Raw genomic sequence first — 19758 nt, forward strand, 5'->3', positions numbered from 1 at the left:
CTTGGGTTGGAGAAGGGACCAAAGATCAGCCAGGGTTCTCGCTTCTGATCACCTTCCAGTGACTCCAACACAACAACTTGCATTTATATAGCACCTTTGTTACGACAGATTGCTCCTGTCAAAGCCCCCAGTCAAAATATACGATTCTGATTGTGGTGGGACCAATGCACTGTTAATTCAATCCCGTCGTTCCACAGATCGCCTAACATATCATTTAAACTTTCCAAATTAAAGAAAGACCCAGTCAAATTGTACCATCTATTAAGCCCCGAATGAGGCGAACGAAACCAGGTGTCTTTAAATCAATAATTAACTCTTTAATTAGAAGAACTAAATTCTTAAACACTATGAAGATATAAACAACATTTAAAATAGAAAAAATCAGAGTCCTTGCAAATTTACAGTTCAATGTTGCTTGAAGTCCTCACAGTCGTCTGATGTGGTAAAAAATGTTCTTCCACAGTAGAACAGAACAGTCTGTAGTCTAACATCAGTAGGTGATGCTTTCCTTCTCCAGCGAATTTCAACAATTAACAACTTGCAAACACTTTCAATGGAATCAATCTGACTTTAGAGTTTTTTAAGGGATAAAAGATTGTCACAGTCTAACTTCCCTTTCTTCAATTTAAATTACTAGAGATCTCTGTCTTTGCTTGATGTTTTTAGAATTTTGAGAGAATAATAATCAGACTAAAATCCTCTTCACTTTAAATGGTAGAGAGCTCTTTTTTCAGGTGTGCTGATCACAGCTGTGTCCTCTGTGTCTGTGTGTTCAAACTGTCTTACTAACTGCCAGTTCAAACTGAATTGCAACAAATGTATCGCATCAGGCTCACTCCCAATGGCTGTTTCCATGGTATCGAGAATGCACCCTTTGAATCGCAGTAACCAAATGGCTGTTTCTAAGGCAACGGAAATGCACCTTCCTCACTCCTCAGGCTTGCCAGCTCTTAAAGCAATACTGATCCCTTGCAAACCTTAAAGGCAAACCGCATATTCCGAAAAGAAAGTACAGGATCATGACACCTTTAATATAATAAACGTCCCAAGGTGCTTCACAAGAGTGTTATCAAATTAAATTTGACACTGAGCTACATAAGGAAATATTAGGGCAGATGTCTAAAAGCTTGGTCAAAGAGGTAGGTTTTCAGAGATCATCTTAGAGGAGGAAAGAGAGGTAGACAGGCGGAGAGGTTTAGGGAGAGAATTCCAGAGCTTAAGTTCCAGTCAGCTGGAGGCACTGCCACCAGTGATGGAGCAATTAAAATTGGGGATGTGCAAGAGGCCAGAATAGCAGGAGCGCAGGGCTGGAGGTGATTACAGAGATAGGGAAGGGTGAGGCCATGGAGGGACTTGAAAACAAAGATGTGAAGTTTAAAATTGAGGCATTGCTGGACCGGGAGCCAATATAGGTCAGTGAGATGGCCCTATTCATGGAAGTCCAGGTTAAAAGTGCTCGGAGAAGTGAGCAAAGAGAACATTGACTTTGAGAAAGGTCTGGGAGATCAAACCCATTGAAACTGAGACTTTTAGTTGCAAAGATTTCACCATCAAGGAAGACTGTGTAACGTATAAGTGTGTTGTGAGGCTTTCAAGTGTTTTAATAAGTGAGGAAAATACCTCACAGAATCACAGACATGTTACAGCGCAGAAGGAGGCCATTCGGCCCATCATGTCCGCACCGGCTCTCTGAAAGAGCAACTCCTTCAGTTCCATTCCCCTGCCTTCTCCCCGTAACCCTGCACATTCTTCTTTTTCATATAACTGTCCAATTCCCTTTTGAATGCTTCAATTGAACCTGCCTCCACCACTTCCTCAGGCAGCGCATTCCAGACCTTAACCACTTGCTGCGTGAAAATGTTTTTCCTTATGTCACTTTTGCTTCTCTTACCAAATACTTTAAATCTGTGCCCTCTCGTTCTCAATACTTTCACGAGTGGGAACAGTTTCTCTCTATCAACTCTGTCCTGACCCTTCATGATTTTGAATACCTCTTTCAAATCACCTCTCAGCCTTCTCTTCTCCAAGGAAAACAGTCCTAACTTCTCCAATCTATCTTCATAACTGAAATTCCTCATCCCTGGAACCATTCTCGTGAATCTTTTCTGTACTCTCTCCAATGACCTCCTGTCTTTCCTCAAGTGCGGTGCCCAGAATTAGGCGCAATACTCCAGCTGAGGCTGAACATGTGTCTTATACAAGTTCAACATAACTTCTGAAGTTCTGATGAAGGGTCTCTGACCTGAAACGTTAACTCTGCTTCTCTCTGCACAGATGCTGCCAGACCTGCTGAGTATTTCCAGCATTTCTTGTTTTTTTTCAGTTTTCCAGCATCTGCAGTATTTTGCTTTTATTTTATTTAACATAACTTCCTTGCTCTTGTACTCTATGCCCTTATTAATAAAGCCCGGGATACTGTATGCTTTATTAACCACTTTCTCAACCTGACCTGTCACCTTCAATAACTTATGCACATATACACCCAGGTCCCTCTGCTCCTGCACCCTCTTTAGAATTGTACCCTTTATTCTATATTGTCTCTCCATGTTCTTCTTACCAAAATTAATCACTTCACATTTACCTTTCTCTGTAATTGGGATATCAGCGACTTACAAAATACTATTTAGTTAATGGAGATTTCTTTTAGTTTAGTTGTTACAATAAAAATCTGAAAACATGAAATCTTGTGTAATTCTTTAAACTGGTCTTGGGAGTTCATATCCCGTGTTTTAACATTAACAGTCTCACTGAGGTTGTAACAATACGGATGACAGAGGTTTCAATGAGTTTAAGTTTATAGAGAGTGGAAGATGACAGACCAGGCAGGAAACCCTTGAAGTAGTCGAGAGTAACAAAGCTAAAGTGAACACATGAGGATAGGATGAGGTTCAGCTATGCTTGGATATTCTGCCAGTGTTGACTGACCAGTCTCATAAAGGGCCAGTTGAGTGATAGTATCCAAGGGTGTGATGCGTCCGCAGACATAGCCTACAGGAATAAAAACAAAAAGTGCTGGAAATATGGTCTCGTTTTGTTTTTATTTCAGATTTCCAGCATCTGCAGTATTTTGCTTTGATTCTCGCCTACAGGAGTTGACACCTGCAGGACGGGAGTGGGAGCAGTGGAAGGGCAGGGAATTTATTTATTTAGAGATACAGCACTGAAACAGGCCCTTCGGCCCACCGAGTCTGTGCCAACCATCAACCACCCATTTATACTAATCCTACACTAATCCCATATTCTTACCACATCCCCACCTGTCCCTATATTTCCCTACCACCTACCTATACTAGGGGCAATTTATAATGGCCAATTTACCTACCAACCTGCAAGTCTTTGGCTGTGGGAAGAAACCGGAACACCCGGGAAAACTCACGCAGACACAGGGAGAACTTGCAAACTCCACGCAGGCAGTATCCAGAATTGAACCCGGGTCGCTGGAGCTGTGAGGCTGCGGTGCTAACCACTGCGCCACTGTGCTGCCCATGCTATGACGTACAAGACAGACTGACTACCCTGGGCCCTTTCTTGAAAAAGAGAATACCGAGTGGAAATAGGGAACAATAGGCCAAGGAAAAAATTCTTCGGTTCCTTAGTGCAGTGAATCAGTATCAAGATGGGATCAGCTGATCCAAATAAAAGCAGAGTTAACGATTCAGACCTGTGACAGAGCTGAAATGTTAACAGTTTCTCTCGCCACAGATGCTGTCAGACCTGTTGAGTATTTCCAGCACTTTCTGTTTTTATCTCAGCTGATCCAAATCCTGAGAGTCCCACTTACTCCTGGTAACTCCTGAATTGCCAGAATCCCTCATATCTGATTTAGGTTCTAGTATATGTGATTTAAGAGCTAATGTATGTGAATTAAGCTATAATGTCTCTAATGTATGGGATTTAATATCTAATCTGTGATTTACGATCTGATTGAATGACTGTCCTGTGCTGTTCTCTCTCCTGGTGATATCTCCCCGATGTGTAGAAGATGCTGAGTTCAATGGATATAACCAAGGATTGTACATTGGTAGGTCAAAGCTCGCTCACTCCCCTCTGCAGCTCCTTTGCATTTATTTCCCGTTCTACTTCCTATCCCTCAGTTCCCTCTCTTTGCTGCTGTACAGTCTGGCCTCGGCAGAGGGACCAGAGATTCATAGATTCATAAAACTGTCGAATGATTACTGCACAGAGGAGGCCATTCGGCCCATGTCTGTGCTGGCCGGTACTGGCGCTTCCCTCTAGTGTCAGCCCGCACTTGCTCAGCTTAAGCAACCAAGGTTTTTAGCTCAAATTCTCCCCCTCCCAACAAACCTCACCCAAATACTGCCAGGGAAAGGGAGCAAAATCCCCCCTCCCAAATACTGCCAGGGAAAGGGAGCAAAATCCCCCCTCCCAAATACTGCCAGGGAAAGGGAGCAAAATCCCTCCCTCCCAAATACTGCCAAGGCAAGGGAGCAAAATCCCCCCTCCCAAATATTGCCAGGGAAGAGGGGGCATTAGAACATAGGAGCAGGAGTAGGCCATTCAGACCATCGAGCCTGCTCCGCCATTCAATATGATCATAGCTGATCATCCGCTTCAATGCCTTTTTCCCACACTATCCTCAAATCCCCTTATGTAATTGATATTTAGGAATCTCTGCTTTAAACATACTCAATGACATGAGCTTCCACAGCCCTCTGGAGTAGAGAATTCCAAAGATTCACAATCCTCTGAGTAAAGAAATTTCTCTTCATCTCTGTCCTAAGTGGCTTCCCCCTTGTTTTGAAATTGTGTCCCCTGGTTCTAGACTTCCCAACCAGGGGAAACATCTTAGCTGCATCTACCCTGTCTATCCCTTTAAGTATTTTGTAGGTTTAAATGAGATCACCTCTCATTCTTTGAAACTCTAGAGAATACAGGCCCAGTTTGTCCAATTTCTCTTCATAGGACAGTTCCCGCCATCCCGGGAACAAGTCTGGTCAATCTTCGTTGCGCTCCCTCGATGGCAATAATATCCTTCCTTCTTTCTCTCCCTCTCCCAACATCCCACCCAGCAAACAGTTTGGGGAAATGAAGCGGCACTTGTCTTTCCACTGGCCAGGGTGGGTGGAAAGGGGGGCAGGCAGGGGGGTGGGGATGTATGTTTGGTACTCCCCCATTACCTGGAGCTGCCACTAAAGAGAGAGAATGAACTTGCATTTCTATTGCGCCTATCACATCTTTCTATATTTTTTGTCCCTCCCCATTAACCCGTTGTTGTCGTTCTTTCAGCGGGATTCAGGAGGAGCATGCGACTCTGCCGGCGGAAATCAAAGAGCAGTAAATTGCTGTGCTCTGCTCGCTGCCCGAGCAGCTGTTATACCAGCACAGTGTCACCGTACGAGGAAGTGATGAGATACCAGCGCTGCCCCACCAACAGGCACAGGCTGATTGTCCTGGTTGGTGAGTATACTAACAATCCAGATTAGAAGCAGGTTAAACCTTCCTCAGCTGTAGGGTTCCTAAACTCACATGGACTGAAGGGTGGCCACTTCCTCATGGACACCAGGTGGCAAGCCCAGTCCTGACATTGTAGGACATCAGCAGAAGGGCAGGACACAGGCTTGAGAGCCCAGTCCCAAAGGAGAGGTCACCAGGAGAAGGGACCAGTCCCACAATGCAGGACACCAGGGGAAGGGCCCAGTCCCACAATGCAGGACACCAGGGGAAGGGACTAGTTTGACAGGGGAGGGCATCAGGGGAAGGACCCAGTCCCACAATGTAGGACACCAGGGCAAGGGACCAGTTCCACAGGGCAGGTCAGCATGGGAAGGGCCTTGTCCCACCAGGCAGGGCACCAGGGGAAGGCCCAGTTCCATAGGGCAGGGGAAGGTAACAGGCAGTCTGATTCAGTCTGAGACAATGGCTGGAGTGGACTTATTGAATCAGTGGTGGGAGAACAGAACTTCTGCTGGGGTCCGAGGACAATGCCTTTTATCTTCCCAATGTTGAACTGGGGGAAATTGTGACTCATCCAAGATTGGACAAGCAGTCTGACAGCATAGAAGCAGTGATGGAGTCGCAAAGATGGTGGAGTGGATGTTGTCAATGTACATGTGAAACCTAAACTCCCATGATAGAGATGCAGAGGCTACAATTGGATAGGCATGAGTTAAACCAAGTGAGGGCAGTCCCATTGAGTTGGACAACAGTGGAGAGAGGTTTTACCAGAGTTCTCATGACCCACCAAAGTTCTGATGGACGTGGGAGATCGAACATTTGACCTCAGCATGTTTCTGAATTTCAGAAAGCAGCTGGAACAGTGTTACACGGCCAGTGCTTACAGCTGGTGAGAAATCTCCTGTGATAATTGGGAACATTGCGTTGAGAACTGAGACCCAGATGCTAGCTTGGTTTCCTTGTTTTCCTAACATTCTAGGTCCCTCAGGAGTGGGAGTGAATGAACTGAGAAGAAGATTGATTGAGACCGACCCACGTCTCTTCCGAAGTCCAGTACCACGTAAGTCAGGCTACCTCACATAGTGGCACACACTGAGACAGGTGGGTCTGCACACAACTGGCCAGGTCAGAGCTCCGCATTGAATGAGGAAATCCTTCAATGGGAGAGACAGACTTCACCTTCTGGTGTACAAGCTCTCGTGACCCTCCTGTCAGGAAAATAGGCACAGGGTGGGGGGAGGGGCGATAGGAAGCAGAAGGCCATTAAATGGGTGGGTAGAGTCTATGAAGGGTTAGAGTGTAAATGAGCTGTGTGAGGAGATGAAATGCGTGAGTAGAGCTCATGATAGGAAAGAGTGTACATGGGCTGTTGGAGGGAATTAAATAGGTGGCTAGGTAGATGTAGAGAAGATGTTTCCATTTGTGGTGCAGTCCAAAATTAGAGGTTATAAATGTAAGATAGTCACCAATAAATCCAATAAGGAATTCAAGTGAAACCACTTGACTTGGAAAGTGGTGAGAAAATGGAACCTGATGAGAACATGGAGTGGTATTTAAGGGAAAGCAAGATGAGCACAAGGAAGAAAGTAATAGAAAGATATGTCGGGATTCATATAGGGATATTCTCTGAGATATCTGTGCTCATTTAGTTCTCTTCAGTTGAGCATCCCAATTTTAATTGCTCCATTGGTGGCTGTACGTTCAGCTGCCTTGGCCCTAAACTCTGGAATTCCCTCCCTAAACCTCTCCTCCTCGCTACCTCTCTCTCTTTCTTTAAGACACAGCTTAAAACCTACCTCTTTGCCTCAACTTTTTGCCATCTGCATTATGTGACTCGACATTAACTTTTGCTTTATAATTTTCCTGTGAAGAACCTTGGGACGTTTTATCATGTTAAAGGTGCTATATGAATACAGGTTATTGTTGTTGCTGGGAGGACACTCGTGTGGTGCACAAACACCAAATGGACCTGTTGGGCTGAATGGTCTGTTTCTGTGCTGTAAATGTGTCTAAAAGGCAGCTTCAGAGAGTTGCTAAAGTAGGTGATACTTGTAGAATGTCAACAAATCTGTTAGACTTTAACTCTCATCGTGTAAAATAGCCTTGGACAATTCTAATATTCTAAATGTTTCTTCTTTTCTGTATATGTGAACCAGATAGTTCATGTTCTGTCCTGAGATAGTGCTGTGGAGCTGTTTTGAGTCTTTGTTATGTTGTGCTAATAACACTGAATGTAAAACCAAGAGTGAAGGCCATGGAGGAGGTGATGTAATGCCTTTTAGCTGAACTTAAAAACAAGACCATTGTTAGAAAGTCAGAAGATGAAACAGAAGAAATAACTGTAGAAAGTTTGAGCTCAATGTAAAGCATCAGTGTGTGTTGACTGTGAGCATGTTCAACTCGCCCTTAATAAACATACAAGTCTTTGACTCCAAATCTAGAACCCTAATTTCTGGTGCATAGACAAGGATGTCGATATGGGTAGAAAACACATTTTTTTTAAAACTGCAATGTCAAGATGATGGCAAGATTGGGAATTACAAGCTTGTAGATTGTAGGAGGGACCAAAGGCCTAGGGAGAGGAGGGGGAGCACATAGTTTGGGATAAGAACATAAGAAGCAGGAGTAGGCCATATGGCCCCTTGCGCCTGTTCTGCCATTCAGTAAGATCATGGCTGATCTTCTATATCAACCCCATTTTCCCGCCCTATCCCCATATCCCTTGATTCCTTTTGATAGTCTTGAATATACTCATCGACTGGACATCCAATGCTGTCTGTGGTAGAAAATTCCAAAGATTCATGACCCTCTGGGTGAAGAAATGTTGCCTCATCTCTGTCCTAAATGGCCGACCCCTTATCCTGAGTCTATGACTCCTCGTTCTAGACTCTCCAGCCAGGGAGAAACAGCCTCTCAGCATCTACCCTGTCAAGCCCTTGAAGAATTTTATACATTTCAATTCGAACACCTCTCATTCTTCTAAACTCCAGAAAATATCAGCCTATCCTGCTCACTCTCTCCTCACAGGACACCCCTTTCATCCCAGGAATCAATCTATTAAGCCATTCTCTAAGACAAGTATATCCTTCCTTGGGTAAGGAGACCAAAACTGTACACAGCAGTCCAGGTCCAGGTAAAGAATAAGTTAAAGCAGAAGGTGGAGGATGTGAGTCTGGGGAGAGTATCTGTGATGACCCTCAGACAGATTGTGGATTACCAGCCCACATTTCTGGTTGTATTACTTGAATCCTGCTCTAGAAGCCCCGGTTCAGCCTGGTGACTCTCCTCCTTCTGTCCTTGCAGATACCACCCGGCCACCAATCAGCTACGAGGAAGATGGGCGGGAATATTACTTTGTATCCAGGGAAACGTTTGAAGCCATGGCACTGAGTCACAGGTATGGATACATGTCAGTGGTTGGGGTTGGGCTCGAAAGTGGAGGATGGGTGGGAGGGATAGATACAACGCTGGTTCAAACAAAACTTCAGCAGTCCTGTTGGGTAACACAGCATCAGTGTGATATGAGATGTATTATACAGAGTGATAACACTGCTTCTGGAAACAGTTGTCTTTCTGAACTGTCCATGACAATGGGTCCTTAACAAAGGGAATGCATCACCCCAAGGCTGCACTCTCATGCAATCGAGTGGCTATAGAACAGCACTGGCAGGTGAGCGTCTCAGCTTGTCCTCCTGTCTGGGAGTTTACGTGAAGAATATAGCTGAAGAAACTGCAGGAGAGGAATTCAATTGTGCCCAAAAGAGGAAGTGGAGGGGAAGTGGGTGGAGTGGCCCCTCTTGGAGCTGCTGGTAGGGGCAGGAGTGAAATGGACTGACATACACTGTGCTGGCCAGGAGATTTCACCAGCTTCAAAACCCACAGGAGCAATAGTTTAAAAGGAGCAGCAGCAGAGTGAGGCAGCTACAACGAAGGAAGGATCCAGCTATCGTGCTCCATGTTGTGCAGGGATACAGATGTTCCAGTGATTCATGGGTCTGGACAGTAGCTAGCCTAAGACAGTCACGCTACTCTGTATATTCATCGATTAAAATGACCTTTAATGATTCAAACATTGAACATGGCTTTAAAACAGTTTACACATCAAACAAATCAATAAATGCTAACGACCTTTTAAATTAAGGATCTCAGCATGAAGGCAGAAGAGTGATCAGCTCTCTTGCGCTCCTTGAAGTTTCTTTTTGTTCCTGGTTGTCATTTCTCTAGGCGAAGCTTTTTAAGGCTCCTTCAATGGCGGTAAAGAAACTGCACAATGCCCCATTGTTAGATGATTTTTGTCAGTTGGAGTGTGTAGTAAAGTCAAGAGCAGTTCCATTATGGCCACTCAGCTAAGTTCATTAATGATGGATGGTTGGCTGGGTCACTCAAAATCCAGCGAACCCAGCTACTGTATTTCATCTTTTCTCGAGGATTTCTGACTACCTCACCACTGTTTTTCCAAGTTAGTTGCTTTGAGAACCAAAAGCCTGTTCAAAGCTTCTCAAAATTCTTGCGCATTGCTGCCTTTGCAGTTTAATCTTTAAATGTTTAAATGAGCGAAGTTAACCCTTTCCATCAGTGGGGACCAACAACATAGGAAAGAGTTGGGCAACAGGTTCTACTGAGGGAGTGAGTGTCAGGAGTTAGGAGCCAAATTAAAAAACAGACCTCAAGGGTGGTAATTTTAGGATTATAAACCGAGCCACGTGCAAATTGGCATAGGAACACCAGGTTAGGAAAGCGAACTAAAGAAGTGCTGTGGGCAGGAGGGTTTCCATTTCATGGGACACTGGCAGCAACACTGGGACAATAGGGAGCTGTACCAGAGGTACAGACTCCACCTGAACCGGGATGGGACCAGGGTCCTAGTGGAATGGATGAATAGGATGGTAAAAAGGACTTTAATAAATAATAGTGAGGGCTTAGTCAGAAACAATACAGGTTAGACGTCCAAAATCCGGCACTGGATTTTGGATTTTCCCAGATTTTGAACAATAAAATTAGATAGCCTATCCTTGGACAAATTCAGTGAATAAGAGATACATGAAATAAAGTATGAAAAAGATTAAATAGTGTACACATAAAGTTTAAAAAATTTTTTTAAAATTAAAGCATGAAAAGAAATACATAATAATGTATACATAAAGTTTGAAAAAAAAAATTTGTACTTACCAAATATTCTTTTTGCAGTGGTACCCATGGAGCTATTTGCTGGCCTTTTTGACATGATTGCGATGGCAAAAAATACAGGATATCATAGGTCAAGTGGTTTGGGTGGGGTTGAGGGTTGATCGGGTCGACTTAGAGTGGGAAAACTAGAACAAGCGCCTAGCCAAATTGTTCCAGTATTTGGACAATAAGTCTGAATTTAATTTAACTGAATATCAACTGAAGGGGGTGAAAGGTTATCAGAGGTAGGTGGAAATGTGGAATAATCAGTTCAGCCATGAACTTGTTGAATGGCGGAGCAGGCTCGAAGGGTCGAGTAGCCTACTCCTGCTCCTAATTCATATGTTCGTATCAAACATTTTCAAAAATGCCTGGTTTTCGGACAGCCAGATTTTGGACGTCCAACCTGTAATCTAAATGATAGTTTAAAGATAGAAAAAAGGATCAGAGCACAGCTCAGATCACAAACAGTGATATCGTTACTCCAGGAATACTAAAATAATGAAAGTAGTTACATCAGGAGTGACAAATAAGAAACGTGTTACGTCAAAACGTCTGAGAAAGACAGCATCAGGACGGAGGGCAGGTCAACGTTGGTTGCCCAAATAAGAGTTTTATATACTAACGCACAGAGTATAAGAAATAAATTGAGTGAATTAGAGGCTCAAATACATCTTAGAGGGAATGACATGGTAGCCATCACTGAGATATGGCTCTAAGATTGTCATGATTGGGAGTTAAATATTCCAAGTTATAAGGTCTTTAGAAAGGATAGGGAAACTGGAAGAGGAGGAGGCGTAGCCTTATTGATTAAAGACACAATTACCACATTAATAAGAGGAGATAGGTAAGGGAAAACCATCAGTGGAAACTGTATGGTTAGAATTGAGGAATAAAACTAATGGGAGGTGTCTATATGCCTTCTGATAGCAGCAATGACATGGCAGAATGTATTAATTCAAAGCTTAGGCAGACTTGCATGAAAAGCAGAGTTGTTTTAATGGGAGACTTTAATATTCATATAAATTGGGAAAAGCGGAGTAGCTCAAATCAGAGAGGTAGCAAATTTCTTGAGTGCATCCAAAATAGTTTTCTGGAGCAATATGTTCTAGAATCAACAAGAGGACAGGCCAAACAGATTTATTGATGAGCCAGACTTAGTTAATAATCTAACAGTAAAGGAACATTTATCTAACAATGATCATATGATCAAATTCAATGTTACATTTGAAATGACAAATCCTCAGGATCTAATGCTTTCCACTCTAAGATTTAAAGGAAGTTTATGAGGAAATTGCAGATGCTTTAGCCATAATCTTCCAAAGCTCTATCGGTTCAGGAACTGTCCCTTTAGATTGGAAAATTGTAAATGTAACTCACTACTTAGAAAGATGAGAGAGAGAAATCAGGAAATTATAGACCTGTTCGTCAAACATCTATTGTGGGAAAGTTATTGGAATCTATAATTAAAGACAGAGTGACTGAGAAATTTGAGCTGATTACAGAGCAAACATGGATTTGTAAAGGGCTGGTCATGTCCAATGAATCTAATTGCATTAAAGTGCATTGAACTAAAGGCAAATTATTGACATGGTTAGAAGATTGGTTAGGCGGAAGCAGAGAGCAATGGAAGGAAATCACTAGTGGTGTCTCAAAGGAAACTATGAAGGTATGAGGGGCAAGTTGGCTATGGTGGATTAGGAAAATACACTGAATGATTTGACAGTAGACAGGCAATGGCTAGTATTTAAAGAAGTATTACATGGTCTACAACAAATATACATTCCTCTAAGACACAAAAACCCAACAGGAAAGATGAATCAACCGTGGCTAATAGAAGAAGTTAAAGATTGCATTAGATCAAAGGAAGTAGCTTATAAGGTGTTGCCAGAAAAAGTGGTAAGCCTGAGGATTGGGAGCAATTTAGAATCCAGCAAAGGATGACCAAGAAACTGATAAAGAAAGGGAAAAGAGAATTTGAATGCAAGCTAGCGAGAAACATAAAGGCAGACTGTAAAAGCTTCTTTAGGTATGTGAAAAGGAAGAGATTAACAAGGGCAAATGTGGGTCCATTACAAGCAGAGACAGGAGAATTAATAATGGAGAATAGGGAAATAGCGGAGAAACTAAACAATTACTTTGTGTCTGTCTTCACGGAGGAAAATACAGAAAATCTCCCAGAAATACTAGGGAACCAAGTGACTTGTGAAAGAAATTAGTATTAATAAAGAGGTAGTACTCGAAAAATTAACTGGATTGAAGGTTGATAACTCCCCTGGACCAGATGAGCTACATCCCAGAGTGTTGAAGTAGGTGACTATAGAGATAGTGGATGTATGCATCTTTCAAAAATTCTATAGATTCTGGAAGGGTTCCTGCAGACTGGAAAGTAGTAAATGCAACCCCGCTATTTAAGAAAGGAGGGAGAGAGAAAATGGGGAATTATAGACCTATCAGTTTGACGTCAGTAGTAGGGAAAATGTTAGAATCTATTATAAAGGATGTGATAACTGGACACTTGGAAAATAATGATATGATTGGGGAGAGTCAACATGGATTTATGAAAGGGAAATCATGTTTGACAAACCTGTTGGAGTTTTTTGAGGATGTTACTTGTATCATAGATAAAGGAGAACAAGTGGATGTGGTGTATTTGGATTTTCAGAAAGCTTTTGATAAGGTGCCACACAGGAGGTTAGTGAACAAAATTAGAGTGTATGGGATTGGGGGTAATATACTGGTATGGATTGAGAACTGGTTAACAGACAGAAAACAGAGAGCAAGAATAAACAGGTCATTCTCAGGATGGCAGGCTGTTACTAGTGGGGTATTGCAAGGATCAGTGCTGGGGCCTCAGCTGTTCACAATCTATATTCATGATTTGGATGTGGGGACCAAATGAAATATTTCCAAATTTGCTGATGACACAAAACTAGGTGGGAATGTAAGTTGTGAGGAGGATACAAGGAGGCTTCAAGGGACTTGGACAGGCTAAGTGAATGGGCAAGAACATGGCAGATGGAATATAATGTGAATAAGTGTGAAGTGATCCACTTTGCTAGAAAACACAGAGAGACAAAGTATTTCTTAAATGGTGAGAGGTTGGGAAGTGTTGATGTCCAAAGGGACCTGGGTGTCCTTGTTCATGAGTCACTAAAAGCTAGCTTGCAGGTGCAGCAAGCTATTGGGAAGGCAAATGGTATGTTGGCCTTAATCGCAAGGGGTTTTAAGTAAAGGAGTAAAGAAGTCTTGTTGCAATTGTACAGAGCCTTGGTGAGACCGCACTTGGAGTATTGTGTACAATTTTGGTCTCCTCATCTAAGGAAGGATGTACTTGCCATAGAGGGAGTGCAACAGAGGTTCACCAGACTAATCCCTGGAATGGCGGGATTGTCTTATGAAGAGAGATTGAGCAAACTGGGCCTGTATTCTCCATTTTCGAAGAATGAGAGATGATCTCATTGAAACTTACCAAATTCTTACAGGGCGTGACAGGGTGGAGGTAAATAGGATTTTTCACCCGGCTAATGAGTCTTGAACAAGGGGACATAGTCTCAGAATAAGGGGTAGGCCATTTAAGATTGAGATGAGGAGGAGTTTTTTCACTCATGGGGTGGTGAATCTTTGGAATTCTGTACCCCAGACAGCTGTGGAAGCTCAATCATTGAGCATATTCAAGACAGAAATTGATAGATATTTGGATACTAATGATATCAAGGGATATGAGGATAGCGTGGGAAAATGGCAATAAGGCAGATGATCAGCCATGATCTGATGGAATGGTGGAGCAGGCTCGACGGACTGAATAGCCTACTCCTGCTCTTATGTTCCCATGTGTCCCACAAGGATCAATGGGAGGGTGGGGGGCTCAACTATTCACCATATTTAGTAACGACTTATAGAACACAATGGAGAGTTTAATATCCAATTTTGCTGATAACACAAAGATAGGTGGTATAGTATGTCGTGTAGAAGGGAGCATAAAATTACTAAGAAACATTGATAAAGTGAATGGGCAAAACTGTGACAGATGGATTTCAATATAATTAAGTGTGAGGTCATTCATCTTGGACTAAAAACGTCCTGAGTAAAAGAGTATTTTTTTTAATGGTGAAAAGTTAGTAAGAGTGGAGGTACAAGGAGATATAGGGGTCCATGTACACAAATCATTAAATGTACTGGTCAGGTACAAAGAAAATCAAAAATGCTAATGAATGTTAGCCTTTGTATCAAAAGGGCTAGAATGTAAGGGGAGGAAGTTTAGCTACAGCTATACAACACCCTGGTTAGACCACCTCTGGAGTACTGTGTACAGTTCTCAGGACCATACCTTAGGAAGTGTATATTGGCCTTGGAAGGAGTGCAGCACAGAATGTTACCAGAGCTCCAAGGATTAGATTGTGAGGAGAGATTTATAAACTAGTCTTGTACTCCCTGGAAGGTTAAGTGGTGATTTGATTGAGGTTATTTTTAGGATTTTAAAAGGAATTGATAGGGTAGATAGAGAGAAGCTTTTTCCACTGGTGGGGAGGATCGAGGACAAGGGGACATAACCTTAAAATCATAGGCCATTCAGGAGAAAAGGTAGGAAACATTTCTTCACACAAAGGGTGATAGAAGTGTGGAACTCTGTCACAAAAAATGCAGTAGATGCTGGGGATCAATTAATAATTTTAAATCCGAGATTGATAGATTTTTGCTAGCGAAGGGTATTGAGCAATATGGAGACAAGGAGGGTAAATGGAGCTAGGATACAGATCAGCCATAATTTCATTAAATGGTGGAACAAACTCAAGGGGCTGAATGGCCTCCTGCTGTTCCTATTTTCTTAATTCGAGAGTTAATGTACCAGGGGGATGGGCTTCAATGGAAGAGTTAATATACCAGAGGGATGAGTTTCGATGGGAGATTTAGGGTACAAGAGAGTGAAGAGATGAGCTGGTTAAAGAACCACTGTGCTGGGCACCCGAAATCTCATGAAAGAGAAGGGTCTTTATTCTGACAGGCAGACATTGATTGTGAAAGATGGATGAAAGCTGAAACCAATATCATTTAATTTGAGAAGTGTCTCCTTCTCACTGCAGGTTCCTGGAGTACGGGGAGTACAAAGGCCACCTGTATGGCACCAGCAGGGAGGCTGTACGCTTGATTCTGGACTCAGGGTTAATTTGTGTGATTGACCTGGAACCACAAGTAAGTGTTCAGGTACCAATGGAATAGTAGAGAATTGCTGGAGTATTTTGCAACCGTTATCCTGGTCAATTGGCTCTGTTATGGTCAAACCTTGACTTAAAAGCTCACAGCATGAAGGACTTTAAGGGAGCTCATGAGTATTTCATAGCACAGTTTAATTGTAATGACTATAATAGCAGCCAAATACACATTCCACACACCAAGCCTTTCCTTCTGATAGGTGGCTTTACTTTTTTATCACCAGGACTCACTTCAACCTTACTCCTCTGTTAGCACCTATGTTTAAAACTTTACCTTTATATAGAATTACATCGTATTTACAGCATAGAAATAGACCATTCATCCCAACAGGTCAATACTGGTATTTATGCTCCATGTGAACCACCTCCCACGCTTCTTCATCTAACGCCATCAACATCACTTAGAGTTGTTGGGATCTAGAACTCTACTGGAAAAGGTGCTGGAAACTGATTCCATAAATAATTTTAAAGGGGTATTATTTCAGTTACTTGAGGACGAGAAACTTACAGGGTTAGGGACAAAAGGTGGAGATATAGGACTAAGCACGACTGCTCTTTCAAACAACGAGCACAGGCACGATGGGCCAAATTACCTCCTTCTGTTCTGCAAGTTTTTTTGATTCCATGAACTTATCTTTCTATTCCTTACTCCCTCATGTGCTTATCTACTTGCCTCAACTACTGCCTGTGGTAGCGAGTTCCACATTCCCACGACACTCTGGGTAAAGAAGTTTCTCCTGACTTCCTGTTGGATTTATCAGTGACTATCATATATTTATGATCCTTAGTTCTAGTCTCTCCTGGAAATCGAAACGTCTTCTTTACATTTTCCCTATCAAACCCTTTCATAATCTTAAAGACCTCTATCAGGTCACGTCTCAGTATATGCTTTTCTAGAGAAAAGAGCCCCATCTGTTTAATCTTTCCTGATAGTTATAATCTCCCAGTTCTGGTATTATTCTAGTAAATCTTTTTGTACTTTCTCTATTGCCTCTATACCCTTTTTATAACATAGAGACCAGAACTGCTCACAGTACTCCAAGTGTGGGCTAACCAAGGTTCTGTGCAAGTTTAACATAACGTCTCTGCTTTTCAATGCTACCCCTCAAGAAATGAACCCCAATGTTTTATTTGCTTTTTTTTATGACCTTATCACCTACGTCACTACTTTTAGTGATTTGCATATCTGTACTCCGGATCCCTCTACTCCTTCACCCCATTTAGACACTTACTTTCCAAGCAGTATGTGGCCTCCTTATGCCTCCAACCAAAATGTATCATCACATTCCCACATTACAACAGTGACTATACTTCAAAAGGGTATGTTGGTTGTAAGGTACTTCGGGACATCCTGAAGTTATGAAACATGCTATATAAAGGCAAGTCTTTCTTTCTTTCATATAAATTCATGTGCCAAATACATGCCCATTCTGCAAGTTTATTCATGTCTTCCTGCATTTTGTCACATTCTTCCTCTGTGTTAATTACTGTCCCAAGTGATGATGTCTGCAAATTTTGAATTGTACTTCCAATTCCCGAGAGCATATTGTTTATGTAGATGGTAAACAACAGTGTTCCCAGCTCTGAACCTTGTAGAAAACCACTTCCCATCTTTTGCCAGTCTGAGTAACTACCTTTAACCCTACTCTCTGTTTTCTGTTTTGCAGCCAGCTTGCTAGCATGCTGCTATTTGCCACCTGACTCCACATGCTCTGACCTTCCACCACCATCTCACCTCTCCTTCAAAGTAAAAACCTGCCAACTTCCAGTGTTCCCTGGCAACTTATCACTGAAATACCCAACTCCTTTTATGACTTGGTCGACTCCTCATTCTCAATTATTGCGTGGGTTTCCTCCGGGTGCTCCGGTTTCCTCCCACAAGCCAAAAGACTTGCAGGTTGGTAGGTAAATTGGCCATAATAAATTGTCCCTAGTATAGGTAGGTGGTAGGGAAATATAGGGACAGGTGGGGATGTGGTAGGAATATGGGATTAGTGTAGGATTAGTATAAATGGGTGGTTGATGGTCGGCACAGACACGATGGGCCGAAGGGCCTGTTTCAGTGCTGTATCTCTAAACTAAAAACTAAACTATTTCAATCTTCACCCAAATTCCCTTAGCTTCTGCTCTTCCAAGTTCTCCAGAGTCCTGTCCTCACTCATTCTTAGTTTGTCTGTCAACTGCTCCACTCAGGAAAAAACCCCAGCTCCACCTCCCTCTCAAACTGTCAACTTGCTCTCCTTGCCCCTCCCATCTATCTCAATTCCACTGCAGCTGTTGTACTGTTAACAGCTGCATCCTTATCCCCTTGAGGTCCCTCCATGTTCACTCTTCCCTGATATAATTTCCACCTCTGCACTCTTAAATCTGAGGGCTGCCATGTACACACCATGTGCAGGACTGGCCTGGTCATTCAATGCCAAAACTGCTGAGTCCCTTTAAACAATCAAGTGCCTCTTTTCTCCACATCCTCCTGCTACTCCAGGATTGTCCTGGAGGGTAAGGACAACCTCAGGCTCCTTTTCTCAACAGCAAAATGCCTCTTCCCATCTCCATCCTTTGTTCTCTCCCCAGTCGCCCCTCTAACGTGAGGTGTGGGATGCTCATGGAGTGTTTTAATCTTAAAGATTGAGACCATCCATTCAGCTGCCTTAGCCATTTCATTCTCTCCCGCCAACCCGCAATTCTGCCCTGACCTCATATCATTCTGTAATTTCTCCCCCATCTCTACATTGTCCTCAACAATTCCAAATCCATAACACTTGCTCTGTTAACAATGCCATCCTGATCCAGCTCTTCATACCACACTACCTCTCAGTGCAATTTTCATTGGCATTGTCAGTGAATTCCTTTTCTTGGGCTCTTTATAAAGTCATAGAGTCGTACAGCATAGAAACAGGCCCTTCGGCCCACCGCGTCCATGCCGACCATAATGCCTATCTATACTAATCCCACCTGCCTGCATTAATTCCATATCCCTCTATGCCTTGTTCATTCAAGTACCTGTCCAGATGCCTCTTAAATGTTGCTACTGTTCCTGCCTCCACCACCTCCTCAGGCAGCTCATTCCAGATACCCACTATTCTTTGTGTGAAAAATTTACCCCTTTGATCCCCTTTAAACCTCCTCCCTCTCACCTTAAATCTATGCCCTCAACTTTTAGTCACCCCATGGAAAACAGACTCTGGCTATCTACCCTATCTATGCCTCTCATAATTTTATATACCTCTATCATGTCTCCTCTCAGCCTCCTTCGCTCCAAAAAAAACAGACCCAGCCTATCCAATCTCTCTTTATAACTCAAGCCCTCCAAACCAGGCAACATCCCTGTGAATCTTTTCTGCATCCTCTGTAGCTTAATCACATCTTTCCTGTAGTGCAGCGACCAGAACTGCACACAGTACTCCAAACTTTCCCTTCACCTTTTAAAACTACCGTCATCACCTGCCCCATTCTGTCCAACTGCTGCCATTTGTCCAACCTCTCCTTCATCTCCCCTGTCCTCAAATGTGTCGCTGCCACCATTTTCATCTCCTCCCCCATTACACCCATCCAATTCCCTTCAGTTCTATATCCACCCTGCTCACAACACAAAAACTGCCATGATCAAACTCACACTAAAATTTCGACACTCTTGCACTTGACGCTCCCTCCCCCCGCCAACCACCCCTTTCCTCTTCCATATCCCCACAACCACACTCAGGCTGAGCTTAAAGGTTAACAGCTTCAGTATCCTGTTTGACCTTGAGCTGAGTTTCAATGCCCTTACTGACTGCAACTGTGAGATTCCATCTCTTCTTATCTTCCTTGGCTGTCAATCACTTTATACTTCTCTACTGTCTCTCCTCATGGCCTGCCTCCATGGGCCTTCCCTCAGATCCACTCTTGACAGTGACAACACAGCCAATGTATCTACTGCAATAGATTTTCTTGCCACTCTGCATGGTCACCTTAGATGTGCTCT

General features: G+C 42.9%; 1 protein-coding gene across 1 annotated transcript in view; it reads left to right on the forward strand.

Moving 5' to 3' along the window:
• LOC137372243 (MAGUK p55 subfamily member 4-like) overlaps positions 1 to 19758 on the forward strand; it is a 53876-nt gene that overhangs the window by 23625 nt on the left and 10493 nt on the right. Inside the window, exons 14-17 of the mRNA XM_068035910.1 lie at positions 5248 to 5418; positions 6395 to 6475; positions 8719 to 8812; positions 15666 to 15774. Coding sequence (XP_067892011.1) covers positions 5248 to 5418; positions 6395 to 6475; positions 8719 to 8812; positions 15666 to 15774 — 455 coding nt within the window. The remainder of the gene's footprint in view (positions 1 to 5247; positions 5419 to 6394; positions 6476 to 8718; positions 8813 to 15665; positions 15775 to 19758) is intronic.

Source organism: Heterodontus francisci, chromosome 7, assembly GCF_036365525.1.
Source record: "Heterodontus francisci isolate sHetFra1 chromosome 7, sHetFra1.hap1, whole genome shotgun sequence".
Classification (NCBI taxonomy): Eukaryota; Metazoa; Chordata; class Chondrichthyes; order Heterodontiformes; family Heterodontidae; genus Heterodontus; species Heterodontus francisci.